Source organism: Gavialis gangeticus, unplaced genomic scaffold (assembly GCF_001723915.1).
Source record: "Gavialis gangeticus isolate Ggan-Ray unplaced genomic scaffold, GavGan_comp1, whole genome shotgun sequence".
Taxonomy (NCBI): Eukaryota; Metazoa; Chordata; order Crocodylia; family Gavialidae; genus Gavialis; species Gavialis gangeticus.
In genome coordinates, this window is record NW_017729025.1 from 23,955,011 (window position 1) to 23,977,582 (window position 22,572).

At 37.7% G+C, this 22,572-nt stretch overlaps 1 protein-coding gene across 6 annotated transcripts in view; it reads right to left on the reverse strand.

Moving 5' to 3' along the window:
• The window catches only part of MARK3 (microtubule affinity regulating kinase 3), an 84,167-nt gene that overhangs the window by 2,895 nt on the left and 58,700 nt on the right, over positions 1–22,572 (reverse strand). For 3 of the 6 annotated variants that reach the window (XM_019518516.1, XM_019518517.1, XM_019518514.1), the window contains 4 exons: positions 18,480–18,583; positions 11,322–11,579; positions 8,738–8,764; positions 2,238–2,282 (listed from right to left, as the gene is read on the reverse strand). In XM_019518516.1, the coding sequence (XP_019374061.1) occupies positions 2,238–2,282; positions 8,738–8,764; positions 11,322–11,579; positions 18,480–18,583 (434 nt within the window). The remainder of the gene's footprint in view (positions 1–2,237; positions 2,283–8,737; positions 8,765–11,321; positions 11,580–18,479; positions 18,584–22,572) is intronic. The other 3 variants (XM_019518515.1, XM_019518518.1, XM_019518519.1) reach the window with 3 other exon arrangements.

The window sequence follows — 22,572 nt, forward strand, 5'->3', positions numbered from 1 at the left end:
GGGGGGGGGGGGGGGGGGGGGGGTTTACAGCCTAGATGTTCCAAGTGTGGGCAGGGCCCCATTGTGCTAGGAACTGTACAAAACACACAAGACGACTGTTCCTGCCCTACAACTTACATCCTCAGACAAGGCACAACTAGGTGTAACAAGTGAAAAGAACGGGGATGGGAGGATGAAGCAAATGGATGACTACCTGGCTGAAGAAAAGTTTCCACTTCAGTGCAATGAACCGTGCCCCATGCGCTGGCCTGTATTTTTGGGCCACGAGGGCTGTGGTGCATGGCACTAGGAATGCTCTAGGAATTTCTGGAACATTTACTAAAAGGTAGCAGTTGTGTGTTACAAATTTAGGTTTAAATGAAGGCCAAAGCAACCCTAACAGCAGCTGCTTATTGACAGAAACTGCTGAAAAGCTGGAGCAGTAGAATCCTTTGGGATTTTTTTTCTCTACTGCAATCCTCAGACCCTGCATTGCAGCAGTCTTTTTTCCAGAGGCTGTAAACACTGGGACACTGAACGAACAGAATGAAGGGTACTAGAGGGTGATTCAATGCACCACCTCTTTTGGGACTGAATATGCTACACTAATATAGTGCTACGATAGCTAAAGTTTAAAATCTCTCATTTTAGACAGTCAAACTTCTTATGTAGTCCTCCTCCTCCGAAGACCTAAAGTAGAGCTCTTTTCCTAGAACCATAAATATGCAAGCCAAAAGGCAGTATTACTCTCAAGCAAATCTTGTAGTATTTTGGTCCATGTCATGGGTTGCTACAGATGAAGCACGAAAGATACTTTGCAGCTGCAAGTTACGTAACTTCTGAAGTGCCCTTTTCAGACTAAAGTACAGGAAAGTAAGATTTCAGTGATGTAGTAACAAAAAAAAAAATCTCATTGTCATTAAGCTAGAAGTTATAACAGGAAAGTTCACGTTTACCATCAGAATCGACAGTATGAAGCACAGTCGTAGGTCTGAAGATTGGAAGATTCTCTATCCTCAATAGGGGCAAAAAAGGGGGAAGTGGAAAGGAAAAGTTCCAGAAATTTCTAGTTTCACATTCTTTTTCTACTTCAGCTAGGCTTCACATAGCTAAAGAACTGGAACAAATGCACTAAAGCCATTACAAAAAAGTAACTGGTAATGTTCAGATAGATGCATTACATCCGCTTCTGGATAGACACCTCTCTAAAGATTTTTTTTGCTCCAAAATTGTAAGAGACAAAAGAATTCAAGCAACTATACCAACCATCACAATTAAAAAAAACAAAAAACAAAAAACAAAACTTTGTGAAATTCCCTAGCTTAATTCAATTTAAAGCCAGTGGCATGTTCAATTTCATAATTAAAATATATTTAAATGAATACTAAATACCAAATCAAGTCATTCTTACAGGCATTTGTAGATTAATTTATATTTACAGGAACTAGTGTCTGCTCTTGTGTTGGTAGGCAATTGTGAAACAATGTGGAAGCACAATTAGGAAGTTAAGCAAATGTATTATAACAGAAGACCTACATCACAATTCCATGTGCTATCAGACAAAACTTCTTCAGGACAAACCCTCAGGTTGACTGGGATAGTTTAAAACTATGCTCTTTAGTCAAGTGGCATCAATAACTAGTTTCTCAGCTTGCTGGAAGTGTATAAAAAATTCAGTAAATGAAGTAGTAATTTCTTTAAAAAAAAATAATTTTCAAATAAAAATGGAGGTAAATTTTAGTCAAAACAGATCAGTTACTTTTTAAATGTTTTAAAGTTTTATTTTTCTTGTAAAAGCAATCTGGCAGGAATTCACAGGCTATTTTTGGAGACCCTGGCTGCCTTTTTCTTTTTTGGATTAACAAGAAGTTTCAGATTAAGACACTAAAACCCTGTTTCTCTCACAATCTCCAGAAGGGTGAAATATCAGGTTAGCACTCTCCAATGGTTGGCTGTAGAGCACCTTTGCAATCTCCCTAGAAGCTGCTGTCTGGCCAGATGCAAGATAAAACACTTACAGCTACTAAAATGCAAATAAATGTATAGGGGAAAAAAATAACATGAAAAATGGAAGTTTAGAGCAAAGCCAATCAATGCTTTAATAGCTGCTCTGCAGATAAGGGAACATCATTCTGGTTTATAGTTTCACAGAAATTAACTAAAAGCCTACTGCTTGGAGCCAGACTGCCACATAATTAAAGGAAGAAAGGTTCAAACTCACCTAAGTAACATTTTAAACAAAAATCATTAACCCTCACCTTGAGCCCTCATATCTCCCGTTCCTCTCATATTCAGTCGGGAGCCTCATTGAAAAGAATGCAGAAGCAAAAGGAAGTGGGAAAGAGAAGACAAATCTTACACTAGCATATACATTTTCTGAACAGCTGCTAAAAGTGATCGGAAATTCTACCATACTTACATACTGTATTATACTAAGCAACAGTAAATGTAATGGGTTTTCTAGATCACAACAATTGTAGAATACATTTTGCCCAACCAAATCAAAATGCATTTGGTAGCCTCAAAGTTTATAGAAACTAGGAATTTTTTATTTTTAAACTGAAGACTATATCGATACTTAAATACTCTTAAAAAGCTAATATTGAAGTGGGGGGAATGCTGTACTACAGATACAAAATGTTCATTTTAGTTCAGACAACAATGTGCTGGGAGGAAAAGTATATTTGGGAAAAAACCCTATTTAAAACATAATTATAGCAGCAAACAGAAGTACAGTTCTTAAATAATATATAGATCATAGGTGGAAAGTGTAATTAAGACACAATGTTACAGATAAACATTAGGCTTAAAAACCCTCCAGGCAAACAGAATCAAGAAGAAAAGATCTCCCACAGCTACACCTTGCTACTTCTCTTGTGCTCGCTTTACCTACGCCTACCTACATAACATTATGTATTATACCCCAGGGAACCTGACAACATTCATTCTTCCCCGGGAAGGCCGGTGTCACTATCTCTCCCCATCAGACCACAAAGTAATGACAGTAGATGAGGATTAGCCAGGTAAAAAACAGGTATGAGAAGAACGGGTAAGGAGGCCAGAAACAAACTTACGGCAAGGAAGTATGTTTCTGTAAGTGAGGGAGAAGATAAGGCAACTTGGGTGGCTTAATCTCATTTTCTTGATTCTGCAGGTTCAAATCTGCTGTGCTGTGTATGGGGCAACCCCAACCATTTTACAGGAAAGTGTTTTTGTGCATCAATGTATGTCTATAAAAAGTCAGTGAGGTAGAGACTGCATGTATTACATTTGTATTTCCTTGTGAATAAGATGTTTAATGCTCCTGTAAAGGGCCTGGCATAAGACTCTGAATGAAATAGGGAACCAAATCCTTAACTGCTTCTGTAATACAAATGAAACTAATAAAGCAGTGAGATATTTAAGCAACATAAAAGAGAAGATTATGCATTACAAGTAAACAAGTATTTTTTTTTTTTTTTTACTGTTCAAATGCTTAAAAACTCTAAATCAGAAGCCTACTAAACCAGGCACTGTACACTGCATATGGAAACATGGTTCCTGCTCTGAAAATTATTATCTGATTAAAGATACAAGTCAGTTTAAAAAGTAACACTAGGAGGAGATATGGAAGATAAATGAGAAATCAAAAATGGACAAAGCTTTCAAACTATAGTATAAATATTTACATATTAAATGTCACATCAGGATTTTAGTTACAGTTATATTCTATTATCTAGAAGAGATTGAAAATTTGGCTTCAGGAATTTTCCTGAATTACTAAAAATACTATTCTAGACAGTAGCACAGCTCCTGGCTACTGTTTTGGTCAGGATTGTTAGACCCAGACTCCATGCGGTGCCCAGTGACTAGGGAGACGACGATCCAATTGCTCATGGATCCTGTTACTCATTAGCCAGAGCAAGCAGGGAGCAAACATCAGCACACATTACTTGCAACAGCTTTATTCAGAACGGAGACAGCTTTGGGCCAGGTCCCAAAAAACCAACAAACCGGGGACCTGCACTGAACATTAGCTCTTTTCACATTTTATACACTTTGGTTCATGCTCATTAACATTCATTCCACCCATGTCCCTCCTCAGGCTCCACCCATTTCTCCTCCCATCCCAAGCTCCACCTCTGTTCACTGTTTACTTCATTAGCATGGAATTGCCTATGCATTTCATTTATTTACATGCCTCTCTGCTAAGAGTGCATGAATAAAACTTTGACCTTCACTTCTTTTGGTAACTTGATGGTTCTCTCTCGTTTCTTGCTGACTCCATCTCCAAGGTCTTGCTTCTGCTTTCTCTCCTGATGATAGCTGGTGGGCTGCATCTTGTTCTTCTTACACAATGGGCTCTAACTCTACAACCTTGTTAGAAAACTGCTTGCCTAAGCATTTGCAAGGTTAGTCTTAATATATCTTCCTGTCTTGTGACCAGCAGCTTTTGCTGAGACACAGAAAAAAGCCTTTATTCAGCTGCAAATCCAGTGCTCCCTAAAATCTAAACAGTGTCACTGTAAGAAGGATAAATTTTAAAATATGGCTATTTAGAATCATGTTGCCTATGTTTTAAGAACATTAAACTTGCACTGCAGTAGGAATCCTTTTTGATTACTGCCAACATATACCAGTGAATGTGTCCAATACCAATATGGTTGCTCGAAGTCAGATAGAGAATATAGTCTTTAGGACCATGTTTTATTACTGATTACATTACATTCCCAACAAATCAATGGATGCAAGTTCAGGCCCTTTAAAAGGAGAATAGTTCTACTGCTCTCTTCATCAACATAGCGAATATGATCAGTAGAACCATTTTAAGCTATTATTTCATGCCAATCGCCTTTCAGGTAGTGAGTTCTGGGAGCTGACAAAGATAGATTAAAATATGGGTCATTTAGTAGCACTGTCAAGTTGATATGGTTCTCTGCTCTGGAAGGATAACAGAAGACAGAAACGGGAAAAGACCTATGAAGTCTGTGGTTGTCCCTGCCATTCTCTGTAGGAATACTGCTGGGGAAGAAAAGATCCGTTAGCTATAAGGCTGATCGGATACTGAGGTTTCAAAAACAGCTATCCTCTAAAGCAGAGGTTCCCTACCCCTGGGCCACAGCCCAATACCGGGCCATGAAGGGCAGGCTGGCTGCCAGACTGGAAGTGCAGATGTGACTGACCTACAGTACGCTGGTCTGCATGGTCCATGGTCCAAAAAGGTTGGGAGCCACTGCTCTAAAGAGTCATGTGGAAGGCAAGGCAGATGAAGTCAAGTCTGAAGTTATTTCTCAACTCTCAAACAATACACTTTCAAGTACCAGAAGGATGTCAAGGGTCTTGCTTGCTCCTGAGAAGCACAAGGGAACATCTTTGCTTGCTATCACGAGCATTTACAAGTCACTTCAGTCCCAGTCTCTTTAGAGTCTCTCTAGAAATAGGAGTGTAACTAATTACCCTAACAGTAAAAGATCCAAGAAGTTTCTAGATTGATTTGGTCAAAAAGTTCAGATGCTTTCAGGAAGATAGAAAACTTATTAGTTTTTTCAGACGTTTTTCAGTTGTTGAAACTGAAATTGTGTTAAATCTGGACAATTTCTAAATACTGTCTACTCTACAAATTGAGAGCCCAGATGTTCTTAGTAAATAAAACACCTTCTAAAAAATTGGAATTAATAAGTACTATTTTATGCAAGATTTAAGTACTTAATCAGGAACAGAGTTAAAAATTAAAACAAACTAGTTAAAAGAAACCATTTAACAGACTCAAAGCTGCACTTTGCGATGTGTAACTTGACATATAATACTTGGCGTAAATTTTCAAAGTAGCAAAAATCATTCTTCCTATTGATGCTCCTTCCCTGTGACTGTCAAAGCACAGCCACATTCTGTAAACCAGCACAAGGGCTTACACAACTAAGTAAAACAGAATAACCCTCACGATGCTTCCAACTGAAGCTGCAGCTTATGCTATAAGACTTCATGTCAGAAAGAGCCTTTAAGCTTCCAAAATGTCAACCGATTCTTAGTTTTATAGTAATTACAAACTGCAGGTTTATAAGAAAAGACTACTGAGAAGCAACGTATTAAAGAAATTAGCTTAACTGACAAAATCTATTATTCTTGGGGTAAATTAGCCAAACTTTCCAGACTTCTTTTAAGTTCACAATGTGATACAATGCCTACATGATCCAATTTGTGTTTGGTCACATGATATACAAAAGGTATTTATCAGCATATATGATATAATCACCCTAATATTGTTTCCACACATCGGTCATGAATCATCCAATGAGACGTAGAAAGAAAAGGTGTTAAGGAAGTTCCACAGCCTCAAGAAAAGCTGTAAGCAGCTTCAGGGGTGGGAGACGAGTCATTAGAAACAAACCGAGATTAGTTCATTTGAAGGACAACTGGCTTTCCAAGGTTACCTTTAATTCATGAACGTTTTAGTGTATGGTAGCTTTTTAACAGATTAAAAAGGTAAGGTATGTTTTCCAGTTATGGAAGTGGTAGCTTTACTTGGACAGCTAAAAACCTAACGCCATACAGTAGGCACGACTTGGTATGAGGCAAAGATTCTTCCCTCAGATACCGGTGGGTGTCACAAATAGACAACTCAGCAGCTCACAGAAGTATAGAAAATTAGGGTTGGGACCTCAGAAGGTCACATCTAGTCCAACCCCCTGCTCAAAGCAGGACCATCCCCAACTAGATCATCCCAGCCAAGGTTTGTCTAGCTGGGCCTTAAAAAGCTCCAAGGATGGAGGTTCCACCACCCAACTGGGTAACCTGTTCCAGTGCTTCACCACCCTCCTAGAGAAATTCTCTCTCAATATCCAACCTAAACCTCCCTTGCTGCAACTTGAGACCATTGCTCCTTGTTCTGTCATCTGTCACCACTTGAGAAAAGTCCAACTCCATCCTCTTTCAAACCCCCCTTCAAAGAGTTAAAAGCTGCTATCAAATCCCCCCTTGGTCTTCTCTTCTGTGGACTGAATAAGGCCAGTTTCCCCGTCTCTCCTCAGAAGTCACGTGCCCCAGTCCTGTAACAATTTTCACTGGCCTCCGCTGGCCTCTTTTCAACTTGTCCGCTTCCTTTCTATAGCGGGGGACCCAAAACTAGACAATCTGTATGCTGCGTTGAGTTTTTGCCTTTACTCAATGTCAAGGCTACAAGAATCTTGACATTTAATTTCTTCTGAGAACCACCTTCCCCTATATAGCAGTCCACTTATATTCCTCCTCTCAACTTGCACCCAACTAGACTTTCAACTTCAGTAATGATCAGCATATTATAATCACTCTAAAACATACATGTTTGAGAAAGCCCTGATCACGAAGGATATTTAGTACGTTAGTCTGCTCGGACGCGCCAGAAATCCAGCAAGTCAGAGCAGACTCAAATAATCGAGTCTGTGGAGCGTGTGAACTGACATGCCTGACACTGTGTCGCATGCATTTGCATAAACGGAGAAATGCACATCAGCACTGAAAAAAATGGTGGGGTGTGCTTTTGAACTAAAACACCTTTGATGCATTTTAGTTCAAAAGCATGCTCCTGCTATTTTCTCAGTGCTGACGTGCATTTTGCTGTTTATACAAATGCAAGTGCTGCAGTGCATATATATGAGAAATGCCCTAAGATAAGTCTTAAAAATAAAGAAACCAGTCCAAGTCTAGTATGTAAGGTATATTTCAGAGCCTGCTTTCCTGATTGAATATGAACTTTAGCAGCTGGAACAGAATGAGCTGTATATAAACTCTCCTACTGGACTAATTAATACTTCCTTGCAATTTTAAGTCATTTTGACTGAAAAATAAGTGAAACTACAGAGTGCAACCATAAACGTTGATTTGTATTTTCAAAAGCAAGTGCAGATATAACTCTACTTGTGTAGTGAGGAAAGTATGTTGGGCCAAAATGGTTTTTTGCTACTTACACATTCTTTCAAGAGTTAACACTTGACTGCATCAGCCTAGCACAGCACTATGTACTGTGGCATACAGTTTTTTAAGTGAACAGTACTAGACAATGTAGCCAGATCAAAAAATGAAGAATCATTTCAATTCTAATTCTGAACCCAAAGTCTTTTCAATGTTTTTATTTTTTATCATCAATGCAACTGCATAGGCTTTATTCTTTAACTACATACTTTATATTAGGGTGCTCACTTTGTCTTTGTGTTGTACAGTATAAAAAGCAACAATTTGCTTCAGATGCTTGACAATTGCTTCCTTTTTCAAAATACTCAATATGCAGTAGTTCATTTTTCCTGCAAACCTCCACATCTCAAGCAAGATCTATTTTGATGATTAAATATCTAAACTTATTATCAATTCAGTGCATTAAGACGCTTCAAAAGCTTCTTTAATAAAATTAAATAAAAAGAAAAAAACCCCCAACATGTACATCACTTACCTTCATATGCCTGTGACCTTAAATTTAATTTACATTTTTCAGTGTTACTAAATAGCTCATTCTTCAAAACATAAGCATGCTAAGTGTATTAGTATAAAGAATAAAATTATTTTTGATACTAGCAACTCTATCAAAGAAAGAAGAATTCACAAGGCATGCTTAGCATCTTGTTATACAGGTGCCACAGATCCTTAAATGTTGTCGTTAGTTAATGAATTTATTTCTATATTTTCCTTTCAAGGAAGAAAAAGTATTTAGTTCTCAGCAGAAAGTTTAGTTTTTAGAAAACCAAGGCTAGGAAGCCAAATCTGAGGTTAATTGCAGAGCGCCACTTTTTTAAATATAAATAAATCCTACCTTTTGATAAACCTGAATGACATGTTTCTAAAAAGAAATTAAGCCAAAACAATAATTAAAAAAAGTTCTGTACAAAGTAAATTAAAAAGCCCATTACAAAAAGTGAAACATGCAATAATGAGATTTTTTATTTAAATGCCCACAGAAGTAATGTTTCAAGTTTATTCTGAGGTTAGAAGAATGGGTTTTATTATGGCCAAACTGCTCTCTCCGTTTTATTTTAACTTGGGTATAGTTTTCCTCTGAGAAAAATCTGCCAACTACATACCCTGAATTAAAATGTAACTATTGAAAAAAAAATACTTTCAACACCCTAGCACTGTATGTGCTGATGAAGGGATGCTTTGGATTTATTCTCCTGTTTGAAATGCATAAACTCCATTATTGCAAAATTAGTAACAATTAACAGTAGTTTATAGCCCCCAAATTAACTAATTTCTTCATAAACAATTTAGGCAGTTGGTGCCAAGAATTGGGTTAAAGATGCATTAATATTTAATGGAAAAGCTTGTAGAATTGCCTTCTCCAGAACATAAGTATTTTATGGATGTAAAATGAGTACTCCCTATAAAACAACTGAAGTCAAATATCACGAGAGAAAAAAAAGCAACTTGCATATCAAGTGCTTGGGACACGAGCTGTCCACCTTCCTAAGAGTTTGTACAGCATCTAGCACAATCAGGCCCTGATCCTAAGTGGGATCTATGAGATACAAGCTGAACATGTAACCTGTAACATGACACGGTAAACTGCTTCATATGTGCGTATTATAAAATAATCCTCAGATAATTAAAATCTTATTTACTGTCAAAAGTATTTTAAAGGGGGTCTTAAAAAGCTTCTTATGCTGCAAGGTGAAACACAGAGCTCATGGCAATATAAGCTTGATTATAGGATAAATAATTGAGCATGCCAGATGATGTTCCAAGAACAGAGCTTACAGCTGGCATATTCCTAACACAATTAAGTCCACATCAAGAATGCTATATGGAAATATTAAGGAAAGACATTATCAAACAAGCAAGGGTAGAGAAAGAGAAAAAGATGCTCCCAAAGGATTTAGTGTTTGACTAGATACAAAGCTTACAAAAGATTTCTACGTAAAAAAAAAGAAAGTTAGAGACAAACACAGACCCATTGTCAAAAACTCCACATTCATGTGTCTATACATTGCCCCTCTTCAATTTAAGGTAAGTTACAGCCCTTTAAGGAGGTGGGGAAAGTTACCTTCGCCATTATGCTGCTGAATCTAATTTAAGTAAACAAAGCTACTTCAGGGTTAAATTACTGCAGTGTAACAGCACACACTGCTTACAGTTTGGCTTCCTTTGCCACAAGCTAGGACAAACCAGATTAAACAGATGAGACCCACTGACATGAGCTCCATCGTCCCTCCCTTTACACGATATAATTAATTGTTCATGTGTGCGCCCTTTACATATCTAAAGTCATTTGTTAAAATAATATGCAGCAGAAATTCAATTAGGAGCAAGGGCTAAATAAAACTTACCAGATGCTGGACTGTGAGCACTGAATCTTTCAACTGCAACATTTTTTTAAGAAAGTAAATTCCCCAAACCAGTATCACTTGTCAGTTAAATGGAAATACCAGGTTAACTTAGCAAACAGAGCTTTGAAGGACGGAAACTATGACTGAGTGGCAGTACATTTATGGTTACAAAAACACACCACTCAGTAGTTAGCGATGCTTGTGTGGTATACGCCTATAATACAAAATGAGCAGGCAAAGCTTGAAGTAGAGTAGTTTAAGGAGAGAATGAGAAGACAAAGCTAGTATCCAGAGCTTCACTCCTTTGATGACAAGCTCAAGGTGAGCATTCAAGCACACATAGTGGTCTATGAACTGTAGGCCATTTTAAATAACTATATAGGGCAAGCATTTTTTTTAAAAATTAAGTGCTGCAGGAACTGAAGAAATGTAAGGTCCTAGGGGTAACTTCAAGCAAAGCTTTCTGTCCAAGTAAAAGTCCTCTGCTTAATCTCTGTGGAGAGGCTAGGCTTCTTGAGGCTTAAGAACTGGGTTATGCCTATATTGTGCCCCCAAAAAAAGAATAAAATAATTAAGGCTTAAAACTTCTGCCTAAGCCCAGCTTCTAGGGTAGATTGATTTTGAGAACTGTGGCAAGCTTTATAGTTCGTTAACCTTAGTCCATTATTAAGATTTTAGCCAATCAAATCTCTCCCAGTGACAGATGACACTTATGATAGGCAGTCCCATCAGAATTAAACTGGCAGGCATGAACAAGTCTTTGCAGGATCAGAGGTAAAGGATATACATTAAAAAACAAAACAAAAACACCACACTGATTGTGTTGTCTAGAAGCCAAACTACTCCAACTTTCACACCATGCAACAGTAATGAAACCAATTTGACTTGGTAACTTTAAACTGTAAGAACAGCTTTCAAACAACTACAAAAACTGAATAAAATCCTGAACCTAATACACCTATCATTTCAGATGCAGAAACAATCTTGATCAATGAAAAACAAGAACAGAAAGTGATCAGTGGAAAACAAAAATTCTACAAGTTTTTTTTGTTTTTTTTTAAATAAAAATCTTACCTTCTTGTGAGCTTTGAAGTTAATTTACTAAATAGATTAGTGGAGCCCCTGGTTCGAGTCTGTGAAAGTGGTGTTGCTTCATGTGATAGACTGGGCGAGGCAGGTGGTCCATTGTAAGTAGCAGTACGTCGCTCTCTGAGCTGGCCATGGAAAGTGCTTCGACTGGCAGTTCCTCTGGGGAAACGAATGCGATCAGGTGTAGTTGCACTGCTGATGCTGTGAGTTGAAGCAACTGGAGTTCTTTGATCCGGAATAGTGCTACAGTGGAAAACAAGAACATACTATTATAGTGCCAAACCATCATTTACAGAAACCCAAAGCTTTGTAAGGAATGAAATAATGTAAATTCTATAATAGTTTAATTAAAAGACATATTTATATAGGCCAAAATAGAAAAGCACCAAAATTACAACACATTACAAAAATAAAATACTTTACAAAAAGGTTAAGAGTAAAAAGACTGCTTGAAACAGAAACCGGTGCATGTAGAAAAAATATTAACATAGAGCAAACTAGTGCAAACCTGGAAGAAATTTTGCAAGCAGATTTTCACTGACAAGGCTGACAGCAAGAATGGATAAAGCAAAAGCTTCCTTGCAGGCAGGGGAAAAAGCCACCCAATTATCTCCTGCATTCTGTCTGTGCCTGTGAAGCAGCTCATGAATTTGAACATTTTGTAAAAACTCTATATAAAAAGGTAGTCTACTTAAAAAAAAAAAAAAAAAAAAAAGGATTTCTTAAAAAAATTAAAAAAAAAAGGGAAGAAAAAAATAAAACAACCCACGAGAACACACAAAAAAAAAAGAAAAAAAAAAAAAAAAAGGATTTCTTAAAAAAATTAAAAAAAAAAGGGAAGAAAAAAATAAAACAACCCACGAGAACACACAAAAAAAAAAGAAAAAAAAAAAAAAAAAGGATATCCTTAAGCATATATGACAAGAATAGACTCTCTTCCCCTTCTCAGGGGTTTGATAACAGAGGGATTTCTCATATTCCTAACAGTAAGAAAAAGTTATTAAAATATGGCAGGAATATATATTACAGACAACCTGGAGACACCACAAGACAAGTGTGAACAAAACTAAAAAAAAACAAGGGAAAACACCCTGTAGGCAATATATACTAACAGTCTAGGACTAAAATTCCACAGCACAAAGTTAAGAAGCAGTGGGTACAAGTTAGTTTCACAATGATTTTTGTTTCTTACGCAGGCCTGAAGTTATCTGCGCCATTGTCTATTGGAGGTAACATCATCTTCGTGTGCACAGAGGCTGACATGGACATCGACTTCTGATGTCGCAGCCGAATGCTGGAGAAGGATGTGGTACAAACTGAAGCAGGGCTAGCTGCATAAGCGAACATTTCTGTCAGGCTGTGAGGGGGTTTGGGTTCAGGCAGAGGCAGAAAGAACAGCATGGACCAATGACAAAAATGCAAACTACTGCAAGGTGAAAAGCAAACACTTTTCCTTCCAAAAAATATCTGATGTGTCAAAGAATATAAGCTTTTCCACTGCTTACATAGGAGACACAGCGCTTAGGTAGTTTAACTTCTTCAAAACCATCTTTACTGTGGCTTATTGCTATTTACCATCTGCAAAGTGGCTATTTAGGTGTGATAGCATTAGCTTGTGGGCCCATCCTCTTGATGGTGCACACATACAGGAAACTTGGGTCTATATAGAAATACTTTTATATATTAACATTGGGTGTATTTTGCTAATGATTATAACCTCCTAGTTACACAGCAAAGGTGCTGCTATAAAGTATTCATATTCTTAAAGAAAAAAAAAATCCTTAAATGAACCTCAACCTTTATAACAGGTTGAGGAGCTCACAGACGTGGCAGGCTTTGAAGGTTTAGATGTTTAACTAGCCTGGAGTAGCACATTAATTACAAATTAACAGATTACCCTAACGATCAATTTGTATTGCTACAGAGGTTGGAGTGGCGTGCGGATAGAAGAAAGACTGAAGAGTGCTGGAAAGGCAGCTCAATTATCTCTACAGAAAAACAAGAGGGGACTGTTGAAACATCTCTTGTATTGCCCGACAGTGATTCCCCAGGTTAACGCTCCTGCTCTGAAGGAAGGCGTATTGAGTCATCTTCAGCAAAAAGGATCTCTCTCTGGTTGACACATGGTCCTTTACAGGTTATACCCAGGATAGATATATCTATATAGATATAGATATATCATCTCCTGGGTATAACCTGTAAAGGACCATGTATTAGCCAGACAGATATCCTTTTATTTATATATATATATATATATATATATATTATTTATGTCTAACCTGAAGTTCTGCATCAAGAGTATTACACATTATGTTCAGAAAACGCTTGTGACTACAGATATTGGAAACCCAAGATCTGATGTTCGCCATTCAAGTCAGTCCGAAATCCACAATTGCAAGGGATGTTGGTTCAAGTCAGTATCAGATAGCTACTTGCTGTCGGCACTGATTATTCTTTAGAATGCTTTGAAAAAAGTTTCAGAGCCAAAAATGTCAGACATGACATTAACAGAGTTGTTTCTTTTCAAAATAGTGTCATTAAGAAACCAAACAAAAACCAAACCATACCTAGCAAATCTGATGCATTATTCTGTCCAAGGTATTTGTTTCCCCTCAGATAATCAAGTAACTACTCATAAATCACTTGTTAATGTCTTTGTATTTCTCTGTAACAAGAAGTGCGGCCTTTTTATTAAAAAGGTAATATGAGTGAATTAAGAAACTGCAATTGGATGAACAAAAAGCAAATCGACACCTGAAGGCAGAAACAAACCTTAAAAAAACCTATCAGCTAAAGTTTCAAACTTCTGTGGCTTGAATTTTTCCCTGTTCGTTACACAAGAAGTTGTAATAGTTTTCTTCTTTAAAGAATCATTTTGGTTCCAAGTTTTGCCTACTTCTAAAGGCACTGAGACGTCTGTGAAAGTTGGGTCATATCTGCTGCAAAACAGATCCTTAGCATTTGAACTTTTCCCTACCAAGACTCTTCTCTACCCCGTCTTCCTTGTGTTACCTTTCCAGGGGCACAGCCATGCTTAGGTGAAGCCCACCTAATACACACACATTAATAAACCTAAGAAAAAAAAAAAAGAGATGCCATGCCCACACTAGGTCACACCAGATGCCCATCTAGTGCAACATTTTAGATTTCACTATACCACAGAGCAGATGGTAAGGAGATATCCAAATTTGAGCCTGCTTTATTAACAATGGAAATGATCAGCTTCAAAGTCAGACCTTTGGTCATTTTGGTTCCAACAAAAGTTAGGGCTCACCAAAATTTCTATTTCTACTTACAGCAGTGTACTCTGTCATTGTGTTACTAGGATTACTCTCTTGATCTCTAAAAAGCCTGCTGCACATTTCACACTAATTAAGAAATACTCTAAACAATGTGGGTTTGCAATGGTTGGGGGTTTTTTTTTTTTTTGTTTTTTTTTTTGTTTTTTTTTGTTTTTTTTAACGTTACCACTCTTTACTACCACTCTGTTGCTATGCAAACCTATACCAAAAAATATAGATAACTTCTGACCCTTATATGCCAGCTCCATAAAACATGTCCCCAGAAAGAAAAAAAAAACTGTAAAGCAAGCTGGGATGTCATGCAGGATTGGAAGCAAGAGTGGCTCTTTGGAAAGGAATTGCGTTTGGGACCTGTACTAACTGATCATTTTCACTTACAATGCAAGGTAAAGGCTCCGTCTGATGTGTTTAGGGATCCTAGCTGTGTCAGAACTCAGCATGTAAAAAAGTACCCAAGTGTGGAATACAGAGTATATAGGGATAAAAGTCTACATTAAATAAAAACCTAATTCTAATGAAACCCTAGAAATACAGAATATGTAGCTCAAACTGCTTCATTCAGAGAACGACACTCCAGGTTTCCTGTGATCTTTTGCTGACTTGAGAAATAAACAGCAGCATGAGAATGACTAAATGAACTAAAAAAAAAAAAGAGCATTTACCCTAAAAAGGTTTATTAATACCATACCTACCTGAGTCAGAAAAGCCAACGCCCATGTATAGCAATTGAGTATACACAGATCGTACTCTTTAGACCTAGGCAGTAACAGGCTCTGCCAAGCTAATGTACGGTAAAAGCAGTGTTAGCCTGCATTTTACTAACCAGAATACTCTATTAACTGGAATTCCCAATATCCCCCAATACAAATCCTCACTTTAGCAACCAGAGTCTTTGCCAAGTCTATCCAGCATGCGCATCAAGTATTTATGTTGTTTACAGAAAGGGAGGGGAAAGGGATCTGCCTGGGGCAGGGTGGACTGCCTTTGTGGGCTGGGGCCAGGGCAGTGCCAGGCTCTTCCCGGCAGGGGAGGCTGTGCTGCGCTCCTGACTTCCTTGATAGGCATAATTCTCAGATAACCAGAATTTTTAGATTTCCAGCACACCCCTTACCTCACTCATGCTGGATAACAAAGCTTTTACTGTACTTTGCTGAATGCATAGTTTAATTAAGTTCCATGCATCACAACCAAAAATCTCCCAATTTTAAAGACAAATATTAACGTTTCGGCCTTTCGTTCTATTCGCTAAGCATTGGTATTTTTAATGAACATTGATTATTTTTGCTAATTACCTAGGTACTTGCATTTATGAAAGCTCATAATTAAAATTATACCAAGCATTTCCTTCACAAAAGTGAGTCCAAATATATTTTAAGCAAAAGTTAAATGTGTAGTAAAAAATGGATGTGAATTTTTTTACATCAAGTAGAGATGAAAAAAATGTTCAGCAAGTTTAAAGATTGGAAGAAATTAAATTCAGTGTTGGTACCTACATTTCACTAACACCTGTAGGAAGTAGGACTGTTCAGTACTTCTGAAAGTGAAGTTACAGAAAATAAAGTGACCATGAAAGCCAAGTGGCCAATAAATTGGTTTGTTTATTGCTATATATTTTAAAGCACTGAATTTGGACTACTAAATAAAACATGACTAACAGGTTTCCTGAAGTACAGGATTATACAAACAAGAGACAGACCAGAAGAAAAAACCCAAGCAGTTATTAGCAATATAGAATGCAGTTGCTCCTAGAAGGCCAATGAGGATAGATGGGACTGGAACATCAAGAATAAAGCCTTGTAGACACAGGATGAGGCAAAGCTGCCTTTAATTTACAGACTGAATGAAGAAAAAATTGTAACCAACTAATTGAGCAATTGAATACTTTGCTTGAAACTGTTCCCCTACTGGACCTATTTCGGTTGTGTGCAGCCTCATCTTCAAAAATAAGGTTTAAAGAAAAAAAAAAAAAGTCAGGGTATCCTAATTTAAAAGGAAAGGAATGGGGAAAACAACTTAATTCAGAGACTGGATAACATTAATGAGGACTAATCAATGAAGGATGAGACACAAAAACACTAAAGACTCAAGAGACATCACTATTAAACAGAGCTGTAATTCAGAGTCTAGTCAAGTACAGGTCCACTTGATTAGACTGAAGGTTCAGATATGATTTAATTCATTATATCTGATTCTTTCCCTAATCCCTTCCCTGTTTACTAAAGGGCTAATGGAAGGAGAGGGAACACAGGTCTGCTTCCTTATCTCATTGCTCCAGTGGTTAAGTAGAGGGCCATGTTGATCCTTCATTCAACAGTAGGACTCATCCCTTCTCTACGAACTGGAGAAGAATTAAAAGAGAAGACAAAACTCGTCACCCCCTGTGGAAGTCAAATCCACTCAGCAGCTCCGCTATAAGGCTGGATAGGAGGCATCCTTACTTGGGGTTGAATCAAAGACCCCAGAAAGAGAGAACAATGGAAAGAAAATGATGAAAAAGGGGAAAAAAAATAATCCCAGAATGATTAAGCAATGATTTGCAGCAGCAGTTATTTGGGTGTCTTCCAGATAGCAGGCAAAATAGCTAGCACAATCTATTTGACTGGCAATCCCAAACCCTCTCCATCTGAACTCCTCTCGAAGGTTGGCTTTTACCCAATCTAAACAGGTCCCTGTTTGCATGTGAAATTCCATATTCTTGCTTAAAGATAAGTGTTGCTTTTTTGGCAATCCCATTTCTTTAACAATTTGACAATCCTGCTATGTTCCTTTTCAGTAGCAGCAATCTAATTCACTGGGTAGGTTTTATATGAAACTGGTTGTGGTTATAACTTACTCCAATTCCAGGACAAAGAAACAGTTAACTCCCCACCTATCAGGGATGAGTAAAAGCCTGGACAAGACTGTGAAGGGAGGCTTAAAATGGATTCTTGACTAATAATCTACACAATAAGAAATTCTCCACAAGGTATTCCCCACAGGTGTTATTTGACAAGCTGCCTCTCTAGTTCTGGGGTTACTCCCAGATGCATAACTTTTTGTCTGGCTTGTATCACTGGCATAGAAGTGGAAGGATTATCTTGTGCTTTGGGTGTTAACTTTAGTCTTGAGAGAGACAAGTTCAATTTCCTGCTCCACTTTCTACATGACCTTGGGAAAGTCACAGCTCCTCTGCACCCAATTTCCCCATCTGTAAAATATAGATACAACACTTCACTATCTCAGAGGGTAAATATATTAAAAGACTGTGAAGCAATTAGCACTACAGGAGAAAGGATAACGTTGTACCTGGGCCTGCAAGCCCAACAGAGCAGGGCACAGACCTAGCCTATACATGGTCAGACAAGAAAGGTTTTGGGGGGTTTTGTGTTTTTTTTCCCTTTTTCTTTAAATAGTGCTTCAATAGCACAGTGAAAACTGCCAACTGGTATATATATGTATAGAGAGCATGTTGTCTTCACACAAGTTTGTATGGGAGGCTGAACAAAAACCCCTTATGGCTTCTCTCAGCTTTTCAACAACCAAAAAAGCTCTTGCCAAAAGGGAAGCTTCCTTGCCTTGTTCAAGCATCCAGAGGAACAGATGACAGAGAAGTTGCACCTCACCTACAACAACTATGAAATTTTGGAACCCATTTCACGGCTCATAAGTTAAAGCCTAGAAATTCTGGGAATCTAGCCAGAAGGCTTCCAGTCCACACCACAGAAATAAGTATTTGCAAGTATCCAAGAACTGAGCATTTGCACTTACCTTGGGTAAAAAGGCACAATGATACTGCTTTGTTTTGAATGATGTTACATTTTTCTGAAACATGGAAAACAAGGAAGGTAGTAAAATTTCATACCTGTTCTCCTTGCCATTTTGGATTACTGAATGTCTATCAGCAGTGGTTCTTTCGCTACAAACATACGTATTACGCCGTGTCATTGCTCCAGGTGCAGTATTATTCTACGAAAGGAAGATATGGGGTGTGTTAATCTTCACAAGAAGTTAAAAACCTTTGACAAAAACTAATCTGTTGAAGACTTCATTTTACTTGCTTCTACTTATGACGACTTGGTCTATGGCTTACAGTAAAAAAAATATATTTTCTTTCAAATTAGACAAAAACAGAAGTGCTCTTCAGTTGGGATTGTGTTAGTCTATAAATCTCAATGTGAACAATCCGTCTGAAGTACAAAATTACATTTTGTTTTAAGTTTCAAATTAATAGAGCTTAAAAGGCTTCTTAAATTTTAATTACATGCGCTCTCAACTAGACATGTGAACTCAAATGAGAATTTTGTAAAAGCTGATCTAGATGTTTTAAACTTCCTCTACAATTTCAGAAACATTAAGATTTAGAGTACGAAGATTTTCTCTTTTATATCTTTTGAGTTACTCCTTAATGTGATAAAATAATTGAAAGGAAAAACATAATTATATCTAAATCCAGTAGGGGAGTAAACCACATTTTGATATTAGATGCTGTGAAAGAGACTAAAGTTTTAAAAACAAAAAAGAATAAATATGGCAAATCCTGAAAAAAATAATTGCAAGGCATTTTTAAAATATATTTGTAGGCCCAAACATGCAGGTGAAGCACAAAAGAATAATGGGACCACTTAAATAACATCAAAACCTTATGATAGGAAGAGGTAAAGAAATAGGGTTACTTGTTTTACCTCTGTCTATACAAAGAAAGAGCAGAGATATGCTCAAATCAGTGTATATAAAGCAAAAAAGCAGCCACTGACAAAATATAGCAGTCAATTAAAAGCCTTTGCTAGTTGACCTACAGAAATGTCTTTGCTATCTTTACTCAGACAAAATTCCCCTTAGGCTTTAGTTCAGAGTTAGGGTTTCAAGTACCTTACAATTCCAAGGCTGCAGAATCTGCCACAGAACCCAACATTTAATTTAGAAGAGTGTACCAGAACTCTAGTTCTCATTTCAACATGGATTTCTAGGCATACTGTTGTAAACTTCAAAATCTGAAAGTGGGTACAGGCTATACAGATGTCATCTGCCTTGGTCTGCTGTCACCCTGACAAACGGCTCCAGATCGGTCACCATTTATCTACAGAGGAAATGTAACTTCTATGTTTTAAAATTTAACATTGCTTTAAAATTACTTAAGCCCAAATCCAGCTCCATGTTTATGGATAGGAGAGGACCAGGGGTAATAGCAAGATAGGTAATACTCAAACTCCCTCTCAGCCATAAGCCAGCTAGAAGGATGACCCAAGCCAAGTCTTCCTTCACTTTGCATTGTATCCTGGGGACCAGAGGAAAAGGAGTACAGCAGATCTTTTGACCAACAGATCAAGAACAATGCCAGGAGAAACACTCTCCTTGGAGAGTGTATTTTGCACAGCCAGGCTTGCAAAGCTCTGCAATGAAGTCTGGCACATGACATCACAAAGGTGCATGAAGCAGAGTGGTCAAGTTTAGCCAGACAAGTCCTTATCCTTCTGGGCAGGCCATTTCAGCTCACGGAGGTGCTTATGCTGTCTATGAAGAAAGTGTTCCTGAAGGTAAGCCCTTGCTAACTCTGAGCCTAGCTTAGCCCTTCATATTAAGGTCAAAAATAATTTTTCTTTGGGTCCAAGGGGCAACCCTCCAGAGCACACAAGATACATTACTGTGCTGAAAAATCTCCAATGCATACTCTGCAGAAGCTACTTTTGTAAGTCAGTTATTTGGACAGGAGAACACAGATTCCAAGTCTTCATAACTGAGCTGCTACCACTGAAAATACCTTGGTAATAAGCCTTTGGGGTACATGGGGAGGCTAAAGAGGAGGATTCTACAATCATAATTCTATCCCACTCCAACCATATGTAGCATCTGAGACAGGATCTTGGTAATGTAGAAATAGGTATCCCTCATCCCACTGAACACCTGTCCCCATGGTGTAGAAATGGTTGCCAGTGTTGTAGCCAGTGTCACAGTGAACTTAAGCCCAAAGACGAATCAATTAAGCATCCTGAAGTCCAGGATAGGAGTCCTCCTTTGCTCCTCAGAACCAAGAAAAGATCAGTGTAAACCCTCCTTTCACCTTGAAACATGGGCATAGTTTATTACTTTCAACACCAACAAGGAGTTGCCCATCACCATTTTAAAAAACAAGAAATAGGTGATTAGACAAATGGGGGAGGCACAGGGAAACAACAACATAACTGGCATGGACTGACTGCTGATCACTGCCTAACAGGTAAGAGGCTGAAGTCATGAGGCCTAGATATTAATTCTTGGGTAGGATTTTGATTGATCAGCACTATTAGGAATTCAAGTTTCAGAAACCTTTCTTCTGGAAGAAAGAAAGACTTTGCTCTCTCGAGAACTGGAATGGCTCTTATATATGCAACTTGAATGGGTAGCAAGAGATTTTCTCTCTATTATTTTATCACACGTCCTAAAATCTTGAAGAAGGAACGCATAAAGTATGGCAAGTCTATAGAGTGATTTATAATTTGCCAGCATTTGTCAGATAGGCTTGTAATGATGCTTTTGTCAGTCAATCATCTCAATGAAGGGATAAACAATATTCTCACTCGTCTCAAACAAGGTAGTGTTACAAAGAGTGTATTTTTAAAACACTGACAGAAGTAAATTATGTACATTTTAGGTAGAGCTGAGGAACAACCTGGCACAAAGACAGGTGTGACAGTTGTTTGCATCAACAGGCACACATGAAATTCTTTGATGAAGGTAGCTAAGTTTCCATATATATAATGCTTACTGAAGCCTTTTTTCTGTCTTTGATATCAAAGTGTCTTAAGTAGAAACCTTGACCTTCGAATTCCTCTGGCATCTTTTTTTTGGTTCCCACTTCTAACAGGACCTCTGACCTTAACTGCTTGTGAGCAATTTTTCTGAACACAGACAGAAGAGAATTTTGTACAGAGGAAAGAAATTTAAGCATCTTTTATATCCAGGATCCATCTGTCTAAGGTGATGGAATGCTAAGCGATATAATGGAAGTGTGAAGCTGTCATTTAAAAGGGTTCTTCCCCTGCTCTGGCCCTGAAGGAGGATGGTAGGATTGAGAATGATGGCTTTGTGACTAAGATGAAAGAGAATATAAATGTTTGTAAGACCTAAGGACAGGTCTCAAGATTGGGTATTTACTAACTAATAAAAATAAAGCCTTCATTTTCTTTACTGTATCTTGACTAACCCAATGCTTCCAAATGCCAGGTGTTCTATATACTCAATTTGCCTATGTGGGGAAAGTAAAAAAATTGAGCCTGCCTGTGAAATATGTAATAGATGCTGTAACGATCTGTGCAGTGAAGATGGATGCTTTTGGACCTTCAAACTTTAGGCCTGGCTACTGTATCACCCCTAGTTTTGCTCTTCACAAAGTCCTTTGGAACACCTAGCTGTATCTTCCCATAAAGTCCATCAACAATGCAAAAAGCACAGCCTGGTAAATTTGCCATTCTAATATCAAGTGGTGAAAATGAAAATGCCTATCTGCTTGAGTTCATCTTCTTTCCCTCCCTGCCAGGAACTGGAAAGTGTTATGATCCGTCTAAAAAACAGTGCCACCACCACCAGAAAATCAGGGCCCAAAAGCTTTGATTTCCAAGAATTGTCCTGGATGATACTGTAAAACCCAGGTATGGTAAGTTGACAGGATGCCATATGCAAAGAAACTTATATTGTCCCAATGTCAATGATAATTGGCAGGATTTTACTTCTGTATTCAGAATTCACCATATTATGAATTTAGACTAAAAAGTTTGTTTTAGTAAGTTTGATTTAATGAAAGCTGATTATGAGAATTTTTAACCAAACAATTATAGAAGCAGTAATCAAGCAAGCTACTCTGAAAACAGAGCAAAAAGGTAGATAATATGCTGAAGGGAGGAAAAACCCAATTACCTAATGATTTACCAGTTAAGAATCTAGAAGTTACTGTGGGAGTGTTTTGGGGGAGTTACAGAAGA